This window comes from Microplitis mediator, chromosome 5 (assembly GCF_029852145.1).
Source record: "Microplitis mediator isolate UGA2020A chromosome 5, iyMicMedi2.1, whole genome shotgun sequence".
Lineage (NCBI taxonomy): Eukaryota > Metazoa > Arthropoda > Insecta > Hymenoptera > Braconidae > Microplitis > Microplitis mediator.
The window spans coordinates 25,267,991-25,289,790 of record NC_079973.1 but is presented as its reverse complement, the minus strand read 5'-3'; the positions used below and the strand labels follow the sequence as shown (position 1 = coordinate 25,289,790).

General features: G+C 32.2%; 1 protein-coding gene across 5 annotated transcripts in view; it reads right to left on the bottom strand.

Moving 5' to 3' along the window:
- Window positions 1–740: 740 nt before the first annotated feature.
- The window catches only part of LOC130668953 (probable serine/threonine-protein kinase nek3), a 76,656-nt gene continuing 55,596 nt past the window's right edge, over window positions 741–21,800 (bottom strand). For 4 of the 5 annotated variants that reach the window (XM_057471532.1, XM_057471530.1, XM_057471529.1 and 1 more), the window contains exons 4-8: window positions 5,736–6,188; window positions 4,490–4,696; window positions 4,047–4,231; window positions 3,385–3,966; window positions 741–3,232 (exon numbers count right to left, since the gene is read on the bottom strand). In XM_057471532.1, the coding sequence (XP_057327515.1) occupies window positions 2,012–3,232; window positions 3,385–3,966; window positions 4,047–4,231; window positions 4,490–4,696; window positions 5,736–6,188 (2,648 nt within the window). In that variant the 3' untranslated portion in view covers window positions 741–2,011. The remainder of the gene's footprint in view (window positions 3,233–3,384; window positions 3,967–4,046; window positions 4,232–4,489; window positions 4,697–5,735; window positions 6,189–21,800) is intronic. The other variant, XM_057471533.1, reaches the window with a different exon arrangement.

The window sequence follows — 21,800 nt, the reverse complement described above, 5'->3', positions numbered from 1 at the left end:
TTTTTTTGGTTGGTATTAAAATTTTTTTTTACTTCAAATTTCCTCAGGATTCGACGCTGGCCATTTTTTTTAAGGCGATCGAATTAATTGACACTGTTTTGGCACTTGGAATTTTAGTTTATAATTATGACTGCACTACAATAGTGCGTTTTAATTAAAATTAATTTTTTTTATTTAATTAATGTTTAAAAATTATTTCAGCTAAAGTTCATTTTTTAATTTTCACCGGTCAAATTTTCAAATAAAAAAGATACTGGTTAGCCGAAGTCTAATAACTTTTGGATTTTTTTTAAACCGATAAATAATAAAAAAAAAAATATTAAAAAAAATTGCACATATAGTTTTTTAAATTTTCTACATGTGCATATTTTTATATTTTTTTTTTTTGTAACTGAGTCGTTAAAAAAAAAATCAGAAAATTATTAGTCGTCTGTTAACTTCAGGATAATTGTTTTTTTTTAGCAAAAGAAAAAAAATTTGAAGTGACTTTTAAATTGAAATTAATAATTAATAATCGTAGGCAGATACTCGTTGCTTTTTTCTTACAGTACACGCTTTACCGTTAATTTATTTATCTTCAAGGCCTAACGAGACTCTCAGATATTTATTCAATAATTACATCAGTAAAATTAATAAATTTAAAATGCCATAAAATAAATAAATTTGCTTTAGCAAATCGTTTTAACACGGTAAAGCGATGCAAAGCTGCGCACAGTCTTCTTGTAAATTTATTTATTAAAAAAAAAAACCACATATATAATAATAACAATAATTAATAATAATAAAATTTCGATAATGACACTGACACTAGTAGTATTCGTTAATTAATTATTAACAATATTTATTTAAGAGTTTTAATTGAAGTTTATATTTAATTGAGCCCCGAGAGGCCTTGATCAACTGCGAGGAAGCTCGATGATTCAGATGTCTCCGCTTCTTAATTAACAACAATAATTAAGCAGAGTATTTTTTTTATCTACAGTAAATTATTTAACAATCATTTTTTTTTTTAATTCTATTTTTATTTTACTTTATTTCGCAAATTAAATATACATTAAATATAAATCAGATATTTTACGAGCCAAATAAAGTCGAAATCATGGCAAATTACGTATTTAATTTTTTTTTTTTATTTTTACTCATTACAAATAGTAATTTGATTGATGTACTCAATACGGGCCGGTTTTCGTTTCGTGACGCACTATTTAACTCGATCGCTATGTATAAAATATATTACAGGCCATTAATTAGTTAAACTAGTGAATACTTTTTTTTTTTTAGTTTTAGTTTACTTATTATTCGTTGTAATCACTGCCTAATTTTTTTGATCCTTCGTTAACTTTTTTTACTCTGATGAGACGAATTTTTTTTTACTATCTACTAAGCTCATTTTGCTTACTGACTTACAAAAGAAACAAAAACAAACAATAAACAATATTTTGGACGAGTGTCAATGTAGCAGACGTCAGAGAAATTTGAAATTATAAATAAATGGAGTAAATAATTAAAAAAAAAATATTTCGAAAAAATGCACTTATTAATTTTAAAAATTTCTACATGCGCATTTTTTTCAAATTTTATTTTATTAATTATTCACTCCATTTATTAATAATTTTGAATTTGTCTGATGTCTGCTACACACACTCATTATTTTGGTTAAATTTTCGTTTCAATTTTAATTCATTTTTTTTAATACTTATTGATATTTTGATTTTTTATTGGCAATTTCTAAAATAATTATTCGCTCAAAGCGAACAGTAATGAAATGGATTCAAAAATTTTATAAAATAAAAAATTTTGTTCGATTTAATTACTTTTATTTTATTAAAAAAATTTTTTTACAAAAAATATCACATATTTTTCATAAAAATGTGGACTCGTTCGCTGCACGCGCCTATGGCTCGCGGCGCAAACTCCTCAAACATAACCAAGAATTCTAACTATTTTTTTTTTTTTATATTTTAAAAATCAAAATATCAATATATATAATTTATAGTTAATGAAAAATAATTTAAACAAGACCAAAATCAGTATGTACGGTAACATCACGATTATTAGGTTTATCAGCCGCCATATTAACTTCAACGAGAGTGTCGACGCTGTTAATAGGACAGCCTTTAAGGATTTTCTGGGCCGCCAAGCTCGTGAATTGTACCTGCATGTCACTGAGGCTTGGGTAGGAGTAAAGATCCGCGCGGCTCATGCTCTTGTCGAGGTTCGGTTCCGATCCCTGGGGCGCGCGTCGGGACTTGACGTTGTCCAGGTTCTCAATGTAAACGTTGTTATACGAGCCCCCGAACCCGTCGAAGGATTTCGTAGGCGAGGGCGGGTTCGAGGCGATGTTGTTCTTAGATCCAGGGTGCAGCAGGTTCCTGAAGCTCAGCGCGTCCTTGGACAGCGAGAGGCTCAACTTCCGCGAGTTGTTCATCGCGTCGTTGGTGTTCTTCATCGTGGAACCGGTAACGACAGCCGAGTGGTCGTTAGACAATCCGTTGGTGCATTTGTCGATATTATTCATCGAGCCGTCGATCAAATGCGCCTGACTATTATTCAGCCGATTGGTCAGCTTCAACTTATTGGGCATCTCTTCCTCAACTTTAGGCTTGTTCTCTTTGTCTGACTCGGACTTGCCGTCTTTGCTGCTGGTGTACAGCGACGAGGGTCTCTCGATCTTCATCATCTTCCATTCGTCGTCATTTACTTTCTTTATGGGCTTATCGTCCTCCCCTTTGCTGAGCAGTTTCTCCTTCTCCATCATCATCGCCTTCTGCACCTTCTCGCTCACCAGCTCCTGCTTCTCTTTGCTGCAAATTTTCTCCTCCTTGTTGTCAATGATGCTGCTCTTGGTAGTGCCATTTTCGAATGTAATCACCGAGCGCATTGGCGAGTTGTTTTGATGGACGTAAATCTTAGTCCCGGGTGATCCGCTGATGGTCGTAGTGCTGGAGGCATTTGAGGCGAGCGTAACGCTGCTTGAAATGCTGCCACGCTCCTGCGGGGGACTCACGGGACTCAGATTCGTTGATACTTGGAGAGTGATTGAATTCTGGGCCTCCTGAAGCGGCGTTAATGATCCCTGCTGTATGACCTTTAGCGGCGATGACTTGGCAGCCGCGGTAATTGATGTCTTAAGTGGGGATGATGATAATGACGTTGATGATAATTTACCACTGGACACGGATTTAGCCGTTAGATGAGTTGATGAATGCATTGACGATGTCTTCTGCAGTATCTATTTAAATAATTAAATATTTTTAATATTTTCATTTATAAATATTCATTAATTTATGTAAATATATATATATATATAAGTATGTAAGTACGAGTGTATTAAATGTATTAACGTGTTGTGTGTGTGGTAATAATTTGAATTGTTAATCTGACCTTATGTTGGGGTGAACTATTCGAAGACTTGGTGCCGCTACCAGTTGAGTCGTGACTTGGTCTTCTGGAGCTATGCCGAGTGCTTGACCTTCCCAGTGTTGCAGTCTTTGCTGGGCTTGGACTATTGCTATTGCTATTATTGTGATGATGAAGACTGTTGTTATTATTTGTGTGATTGTTATTATTTGGACTATTGTTATTATTATTTGTGGAGGTGATTGTAGTTACGCGGACAGAACCAGAACTACCACCGCTACGACTCGGCGATGAATTGCTGGAGTGTTTGCCGTTGGGTAGCTGGGGACGGGATTGGTGATACGGATCGGAATTTATGGCGGTGTTGGGCGGCAGCACAGAAGCGCGGGACGTACAGCGACTTAGACTCGAGCATTTAGAACGCGGGAGAGTTGAACATGGGGACCGATGACGCCGCGAGCTACGCGGGGTTGAGTTGGCAAGCAGACTGGTTGAGTCACCGCTCGGCTGACGGCGATGTCGTCGGGGTAACGTTGCCGATCGCACGGAACTTGAGTCGTCCCATACTTGAAAACTGGCCTGTGACTGGTCTAACCCTTCCATCATCTGTAACCAGTTGGAATTTAATATTTAAGTGAAGGTTATCAGAATAAGGGATGAGTCAGAGGGATTGGGAGAAATTTTACCGATGGACTGACTGCTCGGGTCTGCGTTGCCACGCTGTGGAGATGAACGACCCTCGGGTTGAACCATTCTGTTGGCGGATACTGAGCACTAAAAGTGCCCATCAACGGTGCACCCTTTCTCCGACTACTGCGCCGAAAGAGCCTTGATAGTAAGCCTATCTTCTCTGTAAACAATCCAGAAAGACCTATTGATTAAAAGTGTAACTCCGAAATTCTTCGGCGAAGAACTCGGGGAATGGATTGCCAGCTAAGGGTGACTAGCAATTAGCGAGCTCCTCACTTATCTGTCAGCGTTTGTTACAAAGTCCAAGATTGCGTGACTTATGATTTGTGACAGTGTTAGTTGTGAATAAATAATTATGATAATGATAATAATGACACCCATCACCACAACCCATTCCATATAATTACGAAAAATCTATTCCGGTGAATGATATACTCACTAGTGGGACTGTGAGGCGCGCTATCAGTGCTCGCATACTCGGCGCTTGACGAGGTGTCACTTCGTTCCGGTCTTCTTGGCAGTGATCGTGAACTTCCGCTCCTGTGAAGTCGACGAGCTGAACCCCACAGTCGCAACGAATGCCTTCGTTCCAAACGACCGGGTACTGAACGACATCGTGCGAATAGAATTTTATCATTCGGATTTCCTGAGGCACAATAATAATAATCATTATTATTAATTACAAGAGCAAAAATAAATAATTATTACCCTTCTATTCGTAATTTTAAAATTTCCATCACTTCCAGTTTATTTAAAAAAAATTCTTGATTTTAATATCGATATCAACATTAATACTAATAATTGTAAGTTTCTACTTGTGAGAAAAAAAATTGACGTTAGCCCTCTGGCGGCAATTATTCGAACTAACCAAAAAATATCTTGTGGTTTAATTGACTAAAAATGATATATATTTTTCTTTATATAAAAAAATGGATGTAAATAAATTGCGTATCCCGTTTTACGAATGATTGATGAGATAAATGACATGTAAATTATTTGATAGCACGTTGTTTGGATATTTTTCTATCCGGTAAAAATTATTGGCATTAGTCTAGATCATAGATATCAATATTTTTTATCATGCGATTATTATATTGCTATTATTTATATTGCAAGTAAAGGCAATAAAAGAACGTGCAATTGGAAAAGAGACCGTTAGATGCGGTATGAGAAGTGATCACGTTCCAAGTTTAAGATCTACGTGAACTTTTACATCTTTCACTCCTTACAGAATGACAAAATTGCTGGATACTAAATAAGTTATTGACCTTATTTTTACTATCATTATTTAATTCCATTATTGAAAAAAAAAATATATATATCTATAAGATTTAATAATAATAATAATTATAATAAATAAAGATAATTTCTTAAAAATAAAATGAAAGCAATTTTTATTTTTTTAAAAAACTCCAGACATCGCGTATAAACTTGTCAAGGACGACAACAGTATAAACGAGCTTCCCTATAATATCATTACTGCTTTCTCGTTTTAAATATATTTATAAGTTTTTAAAATCCTCTATCGATAAACTCGACGGCATTACGAGGCTCTTAGTAATTTTATTAACTAGATATTTAGATTACTAACGAGCGGCAAATTTAAAAAAACCAAACGATGGAAAAAATATATACGATTATTTACAATAATAAGTAAAATAAAAAAAAATAAGAAACAAGTTTACCTCCACAAATAACGTCCGCTAAATTAGTTTGTACGGCTTGATGCGTCACATTACCGTCCCTGAGGGTGAGCATCTCGCCATGTACAAGCGCCATTGCTTCGTCATTGCTCATGAGCATGCCCTGCCCGCGACAGCTACCGACCTCGCGAGAATTTCTCCGCGAGCCGCTGGAATCCCGTCTCAATCTTTTAGTCTCGGGTGTCACCACGAAGTACCCCTGCGAGGTATGATAAATTTTACGCTCCTGCATCAGTTTCGCCAGAGCGTCGTAGACGAGCTCGCGGTTCGGTCGCTGCATTGTGGGAAATGCATTTCTCAAAGCCGAACGCAGGGTGTCCAGTGTCGCGGCCTGTCGTTGGGACGTTAACTCTAGTATTGCCCAACAAAGTGCTTCTGGTAACGGTGTAAATTGTCCTTGAGACACTGGGGCTACTAAACAGTCTTCAATGTCACCTGCAACAATAGTCAATAAAATTTTTTAATTATTTTCATTTACTTGGCGGATAAAAATACTTTTTTAAAATTACTTATCAGGGGAAGGGGGGGCAAAACGGGACTTAACAAAAAATTTAGTTTTCAGGGACATAAATATCGTAAATTGGCTTCATTTTGATTCTATTTGAAATAAATATAACGAATTTTAGACTGCCATCAGAAAAAAAAATTTTTATTTTCTGCGGGCAAAATGGGATACCCCAAAAAAAAGTAATTTTTTTTTTTTTTTTTTTTCAAGTGAATAAAATTGATGTAATAATGTCTTTCTAAATTGATGTAAGTAATAAAATTTACTCTCAACATATTTTTAAAGAAGTTTTTCCTTGTTATTTCTTTTCAAAATTTGAAATTGGCGCCAATATTATACTTTTCGCAAAAAATATAAAAATGTTTTTTTTTTGCTTTTAATAGTGTAAAATGATACTAGATGTCATTTTTGACGATTTTCGAAAGTTTTTCGAGAAAAAAAAATTTTGACGAAATTTTAAGAGTATCCCGTTTTGCCCCCCCCCCCCCTACCCCTATATAATTCACTATTTTTACATAACTATTAATTTATAATTCTAAATTAACCGCAGTATTATTTTGTAATAAGTAAAAGTGATACCTTTCTAATCCTAAATAAAGTTTCAAATTTCATCAAACATATTTATTTTAAAATAAAGATTGGGTCAAATACATCTAGATATAAAGTTAAGATCGAGTTTCTACTCGGCCTTACGAGACAGCGAACTGTTCGCACCTTAATCGTATACCAGGCTTCGGCCCAGAGGGCAATACACTTCTTCTACAGAGAGTACTCTCGGTATTATTCGCAAGATTGCTGAGTTACAGCGTAATAAAAACAACGAACCCGCCAACTTTAAGGCCATCCTCACTTATTTTTTATGTAACTTTATTTTTAAAAGTATCGCGTAAACACCTGTTGCATGCAATCAACTGCCAACTCAATACACATTTTATACTTAACGTTTCATTTTTACACAGTAAAAAACTTAACCGTTACTCTTTCGTTTATACTCTCACACTCTAATCGATGCTATGATTATTTATAAAATTAAATAAGCAAACAAACTATAAAGTTTTTTTTAATTAACACTAAAGCCTCGTTAGCGATTTTAATTGATAGTTAAATTTTCATGTAATAGTTCATTAAAAATTTTTATTTCTAGTATCATTATATTTAATATATTTGTAAGTTATGTTGATTGAGACATTTAATTTTAATGAATTGTAACTTTAATTATTTTTTGAATTTCATTTATATTTTTAGTTTCTGAGTTTTTTGCCCGGACCACCTGACGCGATACTTTTTTTACAAAAAATAGAGACAAAAATAGCGCAAATTGATACTCCTGCGTGAAGTTATGCGTGAGATACGCCCAAGAATGTATGACACTCGTTTTCTCTGGAATTTAATCCCTAAAAAAATTTTTTTATTTATCTCGATACCGCGTGTCTGGTAAAAAAATATTCTACGTCTTTTTTCAAATCCAAGCAAAAAAAGGCCATTCGGCATCCGAAATGGAAGTAGATTTCTTACGATAATTGTTCCACTTTTAATAAATATATATATATATATATATATATAATTTAATAATCACCCATCAAAAATTTTCAAAAATATAAACAATGGCATTATCACCATAACACATAAGTCAATTTTGTGACTTTGAACCCTTATTAAAAGTCGAACAATTATCGTAAAACAAAAAATAAAAAAAGGAAAATACAGCTTATTCTATCGGCTATCAAGTTCTTTTTACGTTATAAGGATAGATATTTCCGTTAAAAAGTTATTTACGAAAAAAACCAAAAAAGTAGAATTTTTCGTTTTTTTTTTTAATTTCAAATGTTCACCATTTCTAAACTAGTTGACCGATTTTGCTCATCTTCGAACTTAACCAAGCTAATCGTTCATAGAATAAGTGTACCAAGTTTCATTAAAATCCGTTAAAAATTGTGGCCACTATTGTCGCAACATGGCGCGTTATATATACATACATACATAAACTTTTGAACCAATGGTATTTTTGGAACCTACTCGATGAATTATCATAGATTATGGCAAAATTCTTTGAAAATTTCACCATGAGGACAAATGCAAAAGATAGATTTCTATGAAATCTATTAAAAATAATAAAAAAAGCCCACAGGAAATAAATAAAAAATTTAATTGAATTAAGCAATTGAGGGTACGTGAGAATGTGTCTATGGGATATTATTAAAAGAAACAGTTTCGCTTAACCAATTATTTATTCACAGCACGTCTGCAAAGGACGTGGTCGCACAGAAGCTCGGTGCTTTTTTCCCTTAGACTTCAGGTCGCCCATTGCTGTATAAAGAGTATAGATTATTTTTCGACGACGACTAGACTTGTGTGCTCGACTAGGGTGTTTTAGAAATTCAAAAGGTGTTTCTGGTCTGGCCTTTGGGTCTACGTAAGCTGAATACGAAATATGAAAATGTCAGATCAATAAGCCGGAGCTTTGATGCTGGCCTTTAATTTAAATTACATATATATTTTATTGTATCTATTGAGCTATCAATCAGATTTCGGTGAGCTATTAACAATTACTATCAAATTATCCGTTTCACTGCTAGACGTCTTACAAAGAAATTTTATTCCTCTATATACATACATATATGTATGTAAAATATATAATTACATGTCTAAGATATAATTAATGTCTATACAGTTGACTGGTAATTAATTGTTGAATGCAATATTAACGACTTGTAATAATAAATTATAATTTATAATTAATTCAAGTTATCGATATATTGAATCAAAAATATAACCCTGACCCTCACTTGGGTCAAGGTATTTTAATTATGCACTTGTATTAATTTACATACTCATCTCTGGTGATTTTTATTTGTCATTTAATTTTTGATCAGGGTCGATAGTAAACTGTGGGAAAAATTTATTTGGTTGGTTTTGAATTATCTGTTGTTTGGAAAATTTCCCGCTGAATATTTTAGTGGGGAAATTTATTGGGAGTAGAGGCATTAATTAACGAACATGATAGCTGATAGATAAACAACATCCGGATCTTCTTAGCGATACAATTTCTACGCACAGTTGAGTACACATGAGTTGAGACGCGAGGATGGAAATACGGGAATATTTTGTCGAGCATAAATACTCAATGATTTACATTGATATTGGCGCCATGGAATTTATGTAATTTATTTATTTGATAACTATAAGAGTCTGGATTGGATTATTATTTACATATGTTTTCTATGTTGTGTAATAAATTATGTGTTTTTAATATTTAAGTAATTAGGCAGTCGCTGTAATTTGGAAAAATTTTTTTTAGATTTTCTTAGACTTGTTTATATTTTTTTTTAATTTATTTTAACTGCCCAATTTCACAAGTCAGTGAGAGTTGTGACAAAAAAATTATGTCATGTTTATATTAATTTTGAAAGTAAAAAAAAAAGTTTGAATTGATAAATTTTTTTAAAATTAATATGACATTTGATTATTTGATATGATGAATTTTAAACATCAATGTGAATATTTAACGATCCTGAAGTTAGCAGACAGTTGAAAATTTTTGGATTTTTTTTTGAACAATTAAATTTGAAGAAAAAAAAAATTAAAAATATGCATATGTAGAAAATTCAAAAGACTACAAGTGCAATTTTTTTAAATATTTTTTTTTTCATAATTTATCGTTTTTTAAAAAATCCAAAAATTATCAGACGTCGGCTAATTTCAGTATCATAATATTTAATATAAAAATTTAAAAAAAATCAAAGATTGGACTTCACTTGTGTTAAAAAAAATTTTGCTCATATTTTTGTACAACGAAATGGTGACAGTAGAATTTTAAAATTATTCCATAAATCTGCGGATCAAAATTCAAAAAAATTTTTTATCGAAAAGTTGTCACAGCCTCTTATTAATATTAAAAAAATTTATTCGTATTTTTTTTTTTTAATAAGAACTGAGGTAACGAAAGATTATATTTTTATTAGCTTACAACCAGGGACGATGATAATAATGTGGGTAATGTAATAAACAGAGATTTAAGAAGGATATAAATAATACTGAAGCTGAGTGTAAGCGTGAACGAGGTGTTTGTGACAAGATAACGTGACACTTTCAGCAAAATATCTTCATACTCGCTCGCTCGGAAAACATAACTTTTAATATTATCCTCTATACTATATAAAGACTCTTATTTAACACTCTCCAGAACAGTCTTTATTCCCTCAAGCTTTGGAATTTAATAAAAAAAAGAAAAGTCGTAATCGCAATTATTATTATTCAAAAACCCCTCGTAAATTTAAAAAACTCTTCTTCAAACATTTATATACCGCTAATAGTCTGTGAAATCTTATCGTTGACAAGATTTATAGATAAAAACACAAATATAAATATAAATATAACAACAAAATGTATGCACGTGTCACGAGTCATGCGTAACCGCGACGAGGAGTGGCCCACCTACGAGACTTTATTTTTAATAATTTTAATTTTAATATTTTTATTTATTAACAGAGAAAATATTTTATGTCTCCGCCTTATCCCGCTATTCTTTCATACATAAATATATATAAATACATATACTACATATGAAGAACAGGTGCGTACTGAATCTTACATTCTCACAGCGTAAAATAAATAATTCATATAAATAATTTATGTCATCGACAATTAAACATTTTTTTTCCAATGGCGGCAATAAAATGAAATTCAAAAAAAATTTATAAATATTAAAATCTTACATAATTTGTATAATAATAGTAATAAAAATAATTAAGTCAACATAATTAAATACTAAAAAACAAATGGTTCCGTGATTTGGTTTAAAAGTCACCTGTCTAATGGCTGGCATGCGTACACTAGCTCAATATCCGCGGATACTTGCGTAATAATTAATCGCGAAAGGCGGCGACAGAACTTTATGTCGGTGACACCAACTTGACTAGCCTCGACATTATATTCTCTGCACATGTGCTTGTATTATACATATATATATATATATAGATATATGTCAGTACTCCAGCATTTTAGTCGACAAACAAATAAAATGTAATAGTAGTTTAAACTTTCTTGGCAACCCGACGGTAAATAATGTCAACATGCTAATTTTCACGCAATCAACTCTGCTGTGATAAGCTCGCTATCCACCTACGATTTTTTTTCCCTGTTAAACTTTATTGCCAAGTACAGCAATAATGTGCAAAGTCACTCGAGGATAACTATTATACATTTTTATATTTATCGAGTATATTTATAAATGAAATAGTGGGTATTGTACGCGCGAAGGGAAAGTTTACCGCAAATTATTATAAACTGATGTTAATATAAGACTTGGACTCGAGCTGTCAACCCTTTCGGAGGACAAGATCCGTTCCGGAGGCTGGATCTCGATCGATGCAATCGAGTAGACGGTTTTTATTTAATACTCTTGCTCGGTATTGTATGTTTAGTATATTAACTGGCACGTTCTCGAACGTACAAGGCACTTAATAACATAAACATGTCCAATCATTTGTGGTAAATAGTTAAATGGGTCAAAACGAGAGTACTCTGAGGACGAACATCACTTGTGTGGGAGTTTAGTGAGTAAATAGTTGAGGCCGTGATCTTTGGTTATTTATTTACTGTTAAAATTTTTTAACACCAACTTTTAAAATTTATTGCTGTAGATTTTCATCTGGTAGATTTTATCCAGTTGTTACTTTTTTTTTATTTGTGAATTTTTATGTGGCATTTTAATGCCACGCCTTTTTAATAACATAAATAATTTAACAATATTTAGAAAAAAAAAAAAACAATTTGATGGAAATGCAGATCTCGCGTGAGAGAATTGACTTCGATAGTCATGATCTGGATTTGTTTGTACACGATTGCGGGGTTTTAAAAATTTTTAAAATAGTGGATTAAGAAATGTGCTGAGAGTAAGGGGGAGGGGAGGGAGTATGGAGAAGTTGCACAATTTAAAGAGATCTTAAATGCAACGAGGGAAAGGAGCCACCGAGACCACGCCTTACTGCTCTCAATTTAAACTGTTTATGCTCCTCTATGTCGTCATGTCGACTAGACGTGTTTTAATTTAATGATGCTCTTCTGAGGCTCTCCACACTGACGTTCATTATTTTGTTGGCTTTTATAGTGTTATTGCGATTCCAGTATACTAAACTCTTTATTCTTATGGGAAAAACCTTTTAAGACGTTTATTATTTCTTTATGTATTTTACTTTTTTAATCATAAATTTTAAATTCATTTCATTTTTTTTTTTTTTTTACTTAACTACAAATTGAATTTTAAATATTTTAATTTTAATTTTAAAATTCATTATTTTTTTCAAATTCTAAATGAAATTTTTTTTTTAATGTCGAGAGTAAAAAACTCGATTTTAATAAAAAAAAAAAATAATTATTAGAAGTTGTGGGTAAATAAAAGTATGACAAGTTGATCCTGTCTCTACTGAGGTTTTAGTGAATATCGAAAGCGAGAAAGTATGCAATCAAAATCTGTCACAGTAAGAAATTTTCAGTGTAGATAAAACGTGAGAGGTGGTGAGGTTGGCGTACAGTAGAGATGTTAACCTTTTGTGCGGATGGATCGCTTCGAAATGGTGGGTATTATACATTATGAATTCCATTTTGATGTGCAAAAGCACTTAAACACACACGGCAAATGGATTTAGATAGCAAACCCGTGCGGAAGAGAATTCTTCCTGATAATACCTGACATCTTCTCCGACACCAACTACCGTGAGCCCGCGAGGCTGTGATATGAGGAGCGTAATACCGCACTGGCCTCCACTGGGAAAGTGCTAATTCTCTACAGTTTAAATTGACGTCTATCTAGTCCCCATCCATCCACCTTGAACCATCGTACTCGGCTTTTTGCTATCATATATATACATATATAAATGCATGTTGATAAATGGAAATCGTAAGTGATATTTTACTACCGGAAGAGGGAGGTTACTAAATTGAAAGTGAGGGTTTTTTATTCGAAATTATACAGCACGTTTGATTTGTAAATAATAAGTCCGGGTTATGTAGATATTTGTCTTGAGTTCAAAGACATTCATGTTCTTGAGTTATGAAATTTTTTTTTATTAAAAATTATTTAAATTTTTACCTGCGCTAATTTTTTTTCAGTCAGTAAATAATAATTTAATTAATGAATTTTTTTCAACGGACTTCGAACGGGACTTTTTTAAATGCAGTGAAAATTTTTTTTTGAATTCATAATTTACAAAAAAAATTAGCATCTGAAAATGGCGAATTTGAAAATTATCAGACAATTAAGAGAACACAAGAAGAGTCTCGTAGGAAAAATAAAAATACCGAAAAGGTCATGTTTGCTCGCACATAAGAGGGTGATTCCCTGATTTGGTATTTGGTGTATGCATGCTGGCATTTCCCATGGACAGACTATAAACCGCGGGCGTAGGTCGAGCGTACCCGACACGATGGATCATGACGATAAGCCGACTTATCTCTCGCCTTGGACTTTCGCGCGTAAATACAGAGCCTTCGTCGTCATGGGGACGTAAGCAGATCTCTCGGCATTAAACATAAAATACCGACAGCAGTAACAGCAACAGCACAACTAAACAGCAGAACAAGAACGCCCGCTAATGTATTTTGCATATAAAGCACCTGAAAGAGACCGGAAGAGACAGTATGAGCAATATAACAACACCAGTAACCAGCAACTAGCAACACAACCAACAACTAGTTACTTATATTACTAGCAACAGCGACTTGTGTCTTCCATTTGAGACCCAGAAGGTCGTATACAGGCCGATCAAAGCCTCGATCTCCTCCGATTATTATTGTGTATTGTTATTTATTATTCAGATTATCATTTCGTTCCTTTATTCTTATTATTTCGTTACCGATATCCCATTTTATATTTTATATATTTATATATATGTATATATAATACAAGATCAGAGTATATAAAAGTCTATAAGCATTTTGAGACGACGATCCGATTGTTCGCGACGATAAACGCCGGCTTTCGCACGATTGGTCTCGCCGATAACAATCTACTTTCGCGCCTTAGTGAAATTCTTCTGTTGACGGTTTTAAAAACGTAGCAAAGTACACGCGTTTGTTGTGTACCAGTGAAAGACTCTACACACTCTAACTGTCTTAAATAATCTTCTTATTCGTATAAATTTTATTTACCCGTTTGTATCAAATTGTTAGATCCGCGTGGGCGATTTTCTTCGTCGGCTTTTTAAATAATAAAAAAAAAGTAAATAATTTTTTTAGTGTCCCCGTAATAGAACAGCATAAAAATTTTTTAAATTAAAATTTAAATATTTATCCGACCATAAAATTTGGCAAACAAATAAATTTTTTTTTAACCCGAGGAATTTTTATTTGAATTCTATGAAAAATTTGTACGAAAATTACATGCTGGGAAAATTATTTTTTTTTTTATGATTAGTAGACTGAAAACTAAATATTTTGCTACTAAGTATACATATGAATGTGGATTTTAAAAGCTGATATGTTTGTTTTCGTAGCGTCAGCTAATAACTCCAATTCAATTGTCGGCTGTAATTAAGAGTGTAAGAAAATTCTGGAAGCCAACGATCCGATTCGCAATTACAGTCTAATGTATACTGGATATTCAAATAGCAATGATTAGATAGTTAATAAGAGCAAACGATATGACGGAGAGTTGGACAGAGTAAGAGTTAGTGGTTGATCCACGTGTTTTGCCATGACACGCTCAATGATTCCGGCAGACTCACTGGTCCATGAACTACAGCTTTATAACCCAAGATTCAATAATGCAACCGACAAAAAAATTTTTTTCATACAAATAAAAAAAAGTATTGAAATAAAAAAATCTAAATACTTTATTACCGCGGCCTTGAACGTGAAAAAATACTTTCTCATTATATTACTTGTGACATGACGTAACATTTTTTACTTTCAAATAAAAGTCAATTATGGAAAATGAGGATAATTAATTTTAACAGACTAGACAAAAAACATAATTCGTTTGAATTGTTGCGACGTAATATTTAACGATAACGATTGTTAAACTTGTAGTAACGTCAATTACAAATCGACAGTACACGCCAGGTGATCTTTAAAAAAAAAAAGTGTTACAAAGGCTGTTCAAATATTACTCAATGATCATTAACTCAAACTGGTCTAGTCTCTAGTCAAATACTCGGGTTAGACACCCAGCTTAAAGGATTTAACGTCTACTTGCATGTTATCAAGAGACTGTTTTCAGTAGTTTCTGGAAAAGGAGTGGTCAGCTAACACCTTCTGTCTATATAAACATAAACACTAACACAAATAACTGTTTAAATATTTTTTTTGTCCTGTGCTACACGCTATCCAGTTTATGTTTAGTTGCATGTGTAATCAATAGCCCCCTGGCAATTCAAAACTCTGGTCTTTAAACTTGTACCTCAATCTAAGGAATGGAGTTTTAAAGATATTTTGATCATTTAAGTGGTAAATCAATTGTTGAAAACCAAACATTTTGTCAGCAAATTTGAAAAAAAGTTTGATTTAAAATTAAAAAATTCCTCACTCAGTTTTACTATTTTTAAATTTTATGATAAATGCACAGAAAAGGCGCCACCTGTTTTGGTCGTAAATTTTTTAGTGGCTTTAGAAGTTGATTTTTTTTTCCTGAACGGCTCATTTGACTAAAAAATTTGAGGAAATCAGGTTTCAATTTTTTGTAACTGATAAAAAAAATGACGTAATTATTTTTTAAAAAATGGAACCCATTTGCCTATTAATTGAATTACTTGTCGTGTTAGTGACTGATGGATTAAAAAAAAAATGAAACAAGTTAATTATGTTAAAATAAAGTAATTTAAAGAGTAAATAAAATGAGCTCGTTATCTCAAGATCTTATTGTATATCAACGTCAAAAGTAAACAAAAACCCTATTCACAAAGTCACGTCGTGTTTGGTTATTTGTGTGTACTAATCTGGTTCCCACGTGAACGCTGGTAATTTTCTTGGAGTTTATTCCAGCAGTGGGTCACCGTGTATCATCATTCTACGATGGCAAAGGGATGCTGTTGCACGACATCAGATATTTTTATGCTACTTTATGCCTCATATCCAGTCCTCAATCCTCAATCCTCTTTTCTATAGACCGTAAAACAGAATATCACGGCTGAGGTAAAACAAGCATAGCAATAAAGGCGACGAGCTGGTCTAGTCTTTTTCATCTCAGCTTCTTGTCTCCAGCAAAAACTCCAGCTGGTTTATGCGCTGCACTCCAGACTGGAGAATCCAGACTCCATATTTAAGTTGACTTAGACTTACATTACATTACATTAGATATCGTACGGGAGTCATTGTCAGAATGTAAATTTAATGTAAATCGTATCCGAGTCTGGTCTCTCAGCAACAGTTGATCGTGTCTGTATACTTAACTTATATTCAGTTATATTCTATTCTCTTTTATTCTCTTCTCATCTGTAGTCACCGTCTTATTCTTAAAGCCCAGCTCGATTCTACACAACTCGATATATCGGTCTATGTAACTTTGTGCCAGGTTGTGTTGGTTTTCTGGGTAACCTTTGAGCGACGATCACGAGAGTCTACTCCACCAAGCGATACCAGAGTGACTTTAGACTCTCATTTTTTTATTTCATTTTTTACTCACTGACTTATATCCAGAGATCGTGATTACACGATGGGATCCGGGTCGTTCTCGTCTAAGTCATCGGGTCTTCAAATAAGGCGGGACTACCATCCACTTCGTTATTTATTTTTTCTAATTACCCTCTACTATATCTGCTCTACTCATTAATCATAAATTATGATAAATTCACTCATTTAAATCACTTTCAATCTAAATTTAGATTTTGAAATAATTAACATTCATTAAGTATTAATATAAATATTAATTATGTTGAAAATAATATGAGTCTGTTTGCTGATTTGCTTCTGCCCCGTTATTAACCGAGCTGTTTATTTACTACAAGAGACAGTACAGTGGCGCTCGATGAAATCGGTTTGCTGAAGAGAAAACGGGCGGTAACCTACTTTATGACGATCCTGAGATCAAGTAATTTTATATATATATATATATATATATATATATATATATATATATATATATATATATATATATATATATATATATATATTTTTTACCAAACGAAATTATATTTTAAATAGATTATTAAATATATTTATTGATTATTATTAAAATAATTATTTACAATCATTTAATTTTAATTATTCATTTTTTATCAGATAAAATCTTCAGCATTCAAATACTACACGGAGAGAAATTTACGGTAACAATTACAATATATGGTTCCCATATCGTATGGTTACAGGTTTTTTTAAAATATCGATTACAGAAGTGACACCCATATAAATTAAGGTAACGAATCTTATCTATATGAGTTTCATTCCTAACGATAACGGAATTCCTATGAAATTCAGGTGAAAATTCCTGTCATTACTGTAATGATTAATATAATTTATGGTAAAAGTTATCATAGTATTACGGTAACGATTACCATAACGTTATGGAAGTGGTATAACCATGATGGATAGGGTTTATTCCCATATGCAAATAGAACCCGTTCCAATGCGGTAATCGTTACCATGCTATGAAGGAACTTTTACCATAATTATAGGATTTGTTCCCACAGTAATAGGAACTTTTCCCAGAAATTATGGGCGTATATCCCAAAATTCTAAGTAATTTTTACCATAACATGGTTTGATATTTCATAAGCACACTAAGAATTTTTATCATAATTTTATCTCCGTGTCAGCAGTTAAGATCCTGATTTTTTTATTTTGATTAAAAAGTTTTTTGACAGTTTTAATAAAAAAAAAAACAAGTATTTATTCATTTAAAATAAATATGAATGGGCGGATTTTTTAATAATAAATTATGCGAGACATTGCAGAGACTTTTGGATCAATGAATGTGACGAATTACTCACGGTGATTGTATGATTGGAAACAGGTATTATGGTACAAAGATACAGGAAGAGTGTGCACGTGTGTTGAATAAAAGTTATTTAAAAGTTGTTTAAAAAAGCCGTGTTAATGTTGGTTTTATTTAACTGGACAACTATCACTCGAGTCGCTGTGTCCGAATAAAACGTATTAAGTTTAACGACTATTTATTAGCCTGCGTGGGTTCCCGAATAGACGTGTTGATAGAGTTTGCAGGAGAATGAACGAGGAATTTTAAATTTTATTTCCTTGTTATTTAAGTTTTTATTATTTTTCGCTGGAACTATAAATGTATGGGTAGTATGGGTTGCATGCATGCCGCACATGAGCTTCGAGGGAATGCATAACAGAATTGTTTATTAATCACGTATTTGTAATTACTAATGAGTAATTAGGATTTTTTTTCGGTTTGGTTTGTTTATTTAAGCTTGCTCGGGTTTTCGAGATGCTTTGTATGGGCACGCTCATTGCTTTCTATTCTATAATACTCTAGACGCTTTTTATTTGGTCCGTTGGTTCGTTGGTTTATGATTTCAATTACAATGTATGGAAATTATTTCCCTGGTTAAATTGCTTTTAATAAATACTATTAAGAATAATTAGAAATTTTTTTTATTTCAATGTTTACTTTTGAATTTTTAGATATCGAGATACTGTCGATATGATAAACAGTGAATTTTTTTTTTAGATTTTAATCGAAAATTAATTAAAGAAATTTCTCCGTTAAAATTTGAACGGCCGATTATTTTTTATTTTTCAAGGGATTTTATTTTTCAGAAAATTCTCGAAATCTTATTGGGAAAAAAATTTGAGAAATCTCTGCACAGAAAAAAAGAATTTCTGGGCGCAAGAATTTTTTTGTATTATAAATTGAACACAAAAATTATCTTGGGACTAGAAAAAATTTATTGACTCAAAAAGTTTTTTCTTGCTCTGAGAAAATTCATTCTTGCCGTAAGAAAATTTCTGTTTTCAATTCATAATGCAAAAAATTTTTTTGGGGCGAGTAAAAAATTCTTGTGCCAAGAAATTCTTTTTTTTCTGTGTGGGATGCGAATTTTTTTCGGAAATTACAATTTTTTTTTATTATGAAAAAATTCTGAGCCAAAAAATGGAGAATGCAGAAATAAATTGTATATATTTTTGATAAACTGAATCTAGAGAAAGTTTGGTTTAAAAAGTCTGGCAAGAAAAATGCTTATGCTCAAAAAGTATCGGAAAAATTGTCGAGATCAAATTTTGAATGAATTGGAAAAATAAAAAAAAATAATTTGAGTTTGACTGATAAGGAATTTCTAATAAATGAATAAAATAATGAATGTCGGTAAATAAATAAAATAATAACGTCAATATATCGTGCACCTGGTGACTAAAAAGACAAGTGGCAAATCCCACGAGATCAAGAGGAAATTATTGAATTGATACGAATGATTTCCGGTCTCAGACCAGAGCACTAATGGAAATAAGCAAAAACAACAAACTAATAGATATATCGTCCAAGTGGGCGGTAAGAATAAGACAGATGTACATTGAATTATATATATCTAATAAAGTGAAAATAACATTTATCTTGGGTCTGAGGTATTTAATTCTCGATATTTAATACTTAACACTTACACCCGTATCCATTAAATCCGAAAAAACAAACACAACAATGTTTACTTTATTATTTAGTTTCCGATGTTTATTGATATCGGGTAATTTGAAATTGATACTTTCATTCACGTGAACCCTAATACCCAATAAATAACTAAATAAATATACGATAAAATTGTAAACACAATATCATAATGATTCCAGCAACGGAAATGTTGAATTAGCAAATTAATTGCATGGAAGTAAACGAGAAAGTATCCACATATTCTGATGGAATTAAAACAAAATAATGTATCAATCGTCAATTGAAAATTGCGTCCGAGTATCCAATAAATTTAAAGCAAATTAGCAGCTCGTTTTATTTTACAAATAATTGGTAACGTGGGAATGCACTGAAAATTATTACGATAAATTTAACTGGGATTCTATAATCAAATATATTTACACGCCTATATCTATAAATATATAAATATATACCCTCAATATGAAATAAAATTACAAATAAATTTCTGTTATTATTTTAATTTAAAATTTTCAAATATAAAGGCGTAGTATAAATATATACATATATGATGATAAATGTATGTGTCACTGGGTCATTGGGTTCTCTATCAATCAGTAAATATTTTCACTTTATATTTAAGTACTCATGTTATCCAAAGTGAAGATATTTTAATGTAAAGACAATTTTGTAAATATTTCAATTCCGTTATTTTACAATGGATTATATATATATATATATATATTATATTCAATGTATATAATAATAATAATAATGATATTGTGAAGAATAACGCACTTGATTCTCTTTTTTATTCATACGTCCGATCAGCCGATTTATCATATACTTATATATACATGTAATGTAAGATAAATTTGCAGTCTGATTTAAAGAGCGTGAGAGTTTGGAGGCCAGCGGACTCATCAAACCCGATTTTTACATCATCTTTGTTTAATATGATGATAAAAATGAATGTTTAGGTCATGGAACTCCGGCTGGTTATTATTAGCATGTGGTAAAGTGTAAATAAGTATTGATACGGAGGGGAATGTCGGGATTGCCAGGTAGTTGGGATAACTCTCTAGCTGCGTTTGCTGGTATCTGTACCAAAGTGGATGCTGATCCGGAGCAATCGTGATGATCCTAATGATATAGCTTGCGAGTGAATAAGACGGAGGAGGTTCTTCTCGCCTTAGCGAGTTTAAATAAAAGTAAAAGAGTATAAATTAAAAATAAAAAGCCACGTAGTCTGCAATTACAGAATCGACATATCTTCTAAGTCGGCTCTGGCTTACACGTGAGAAATCGAGGTGCGACGTCACTGACGCTAATGAGCCGATCGCTTTGTCGCTTTTTGTTTTTATTATTTTTTTTTTTTTGTTTATATAGAAAGATATATGTACTTTTTATTTCAGCGTAAATGTAATAAAAGAAAAAGCTTCTGATTGTTGATTTATTTAAAACTCGTGACTGGGTTACAATAAAATTGTTTTATATTCAATTTACAGAGCAATTGTAATTTTATCTGTCGCAAACTATTTTATCGCGATACTCAGTACTTTACATCCCAATTAAAGTTTTATATATATATCGGTCTATTGTTTTGTTATGTAATAGAGGGATTTTTTAATATAATTAGATCTTTGGTAAGACTCTGAAGTGAATGCATGAGATATTAAATGGGAAAAATTTTTATTGCTGGTAAAAATAAATTTTTTTTATAAAAAATTGTAGATATAGACGCAAAAGGTTCAAAGGTAGGGAGTAGTCTCGCCCTGATCCTCGTTTCCGATCACCGATTCTCGGTTCCCGATTCCTGATCCTTGATCACGATCGATTGAATTCGATAGCGAGGTCGCGACTGCAGACACACTACCGAGAAAAAGGAGTTCACCGATCGACTTAATCTAATGTAATGTACTAACGTTAAATGTAATGAATTTAATAAAATACTGGGGTACAAGAGATTTACATACATTAGTGCGCATGACTAGAAGCCAGTTTACGT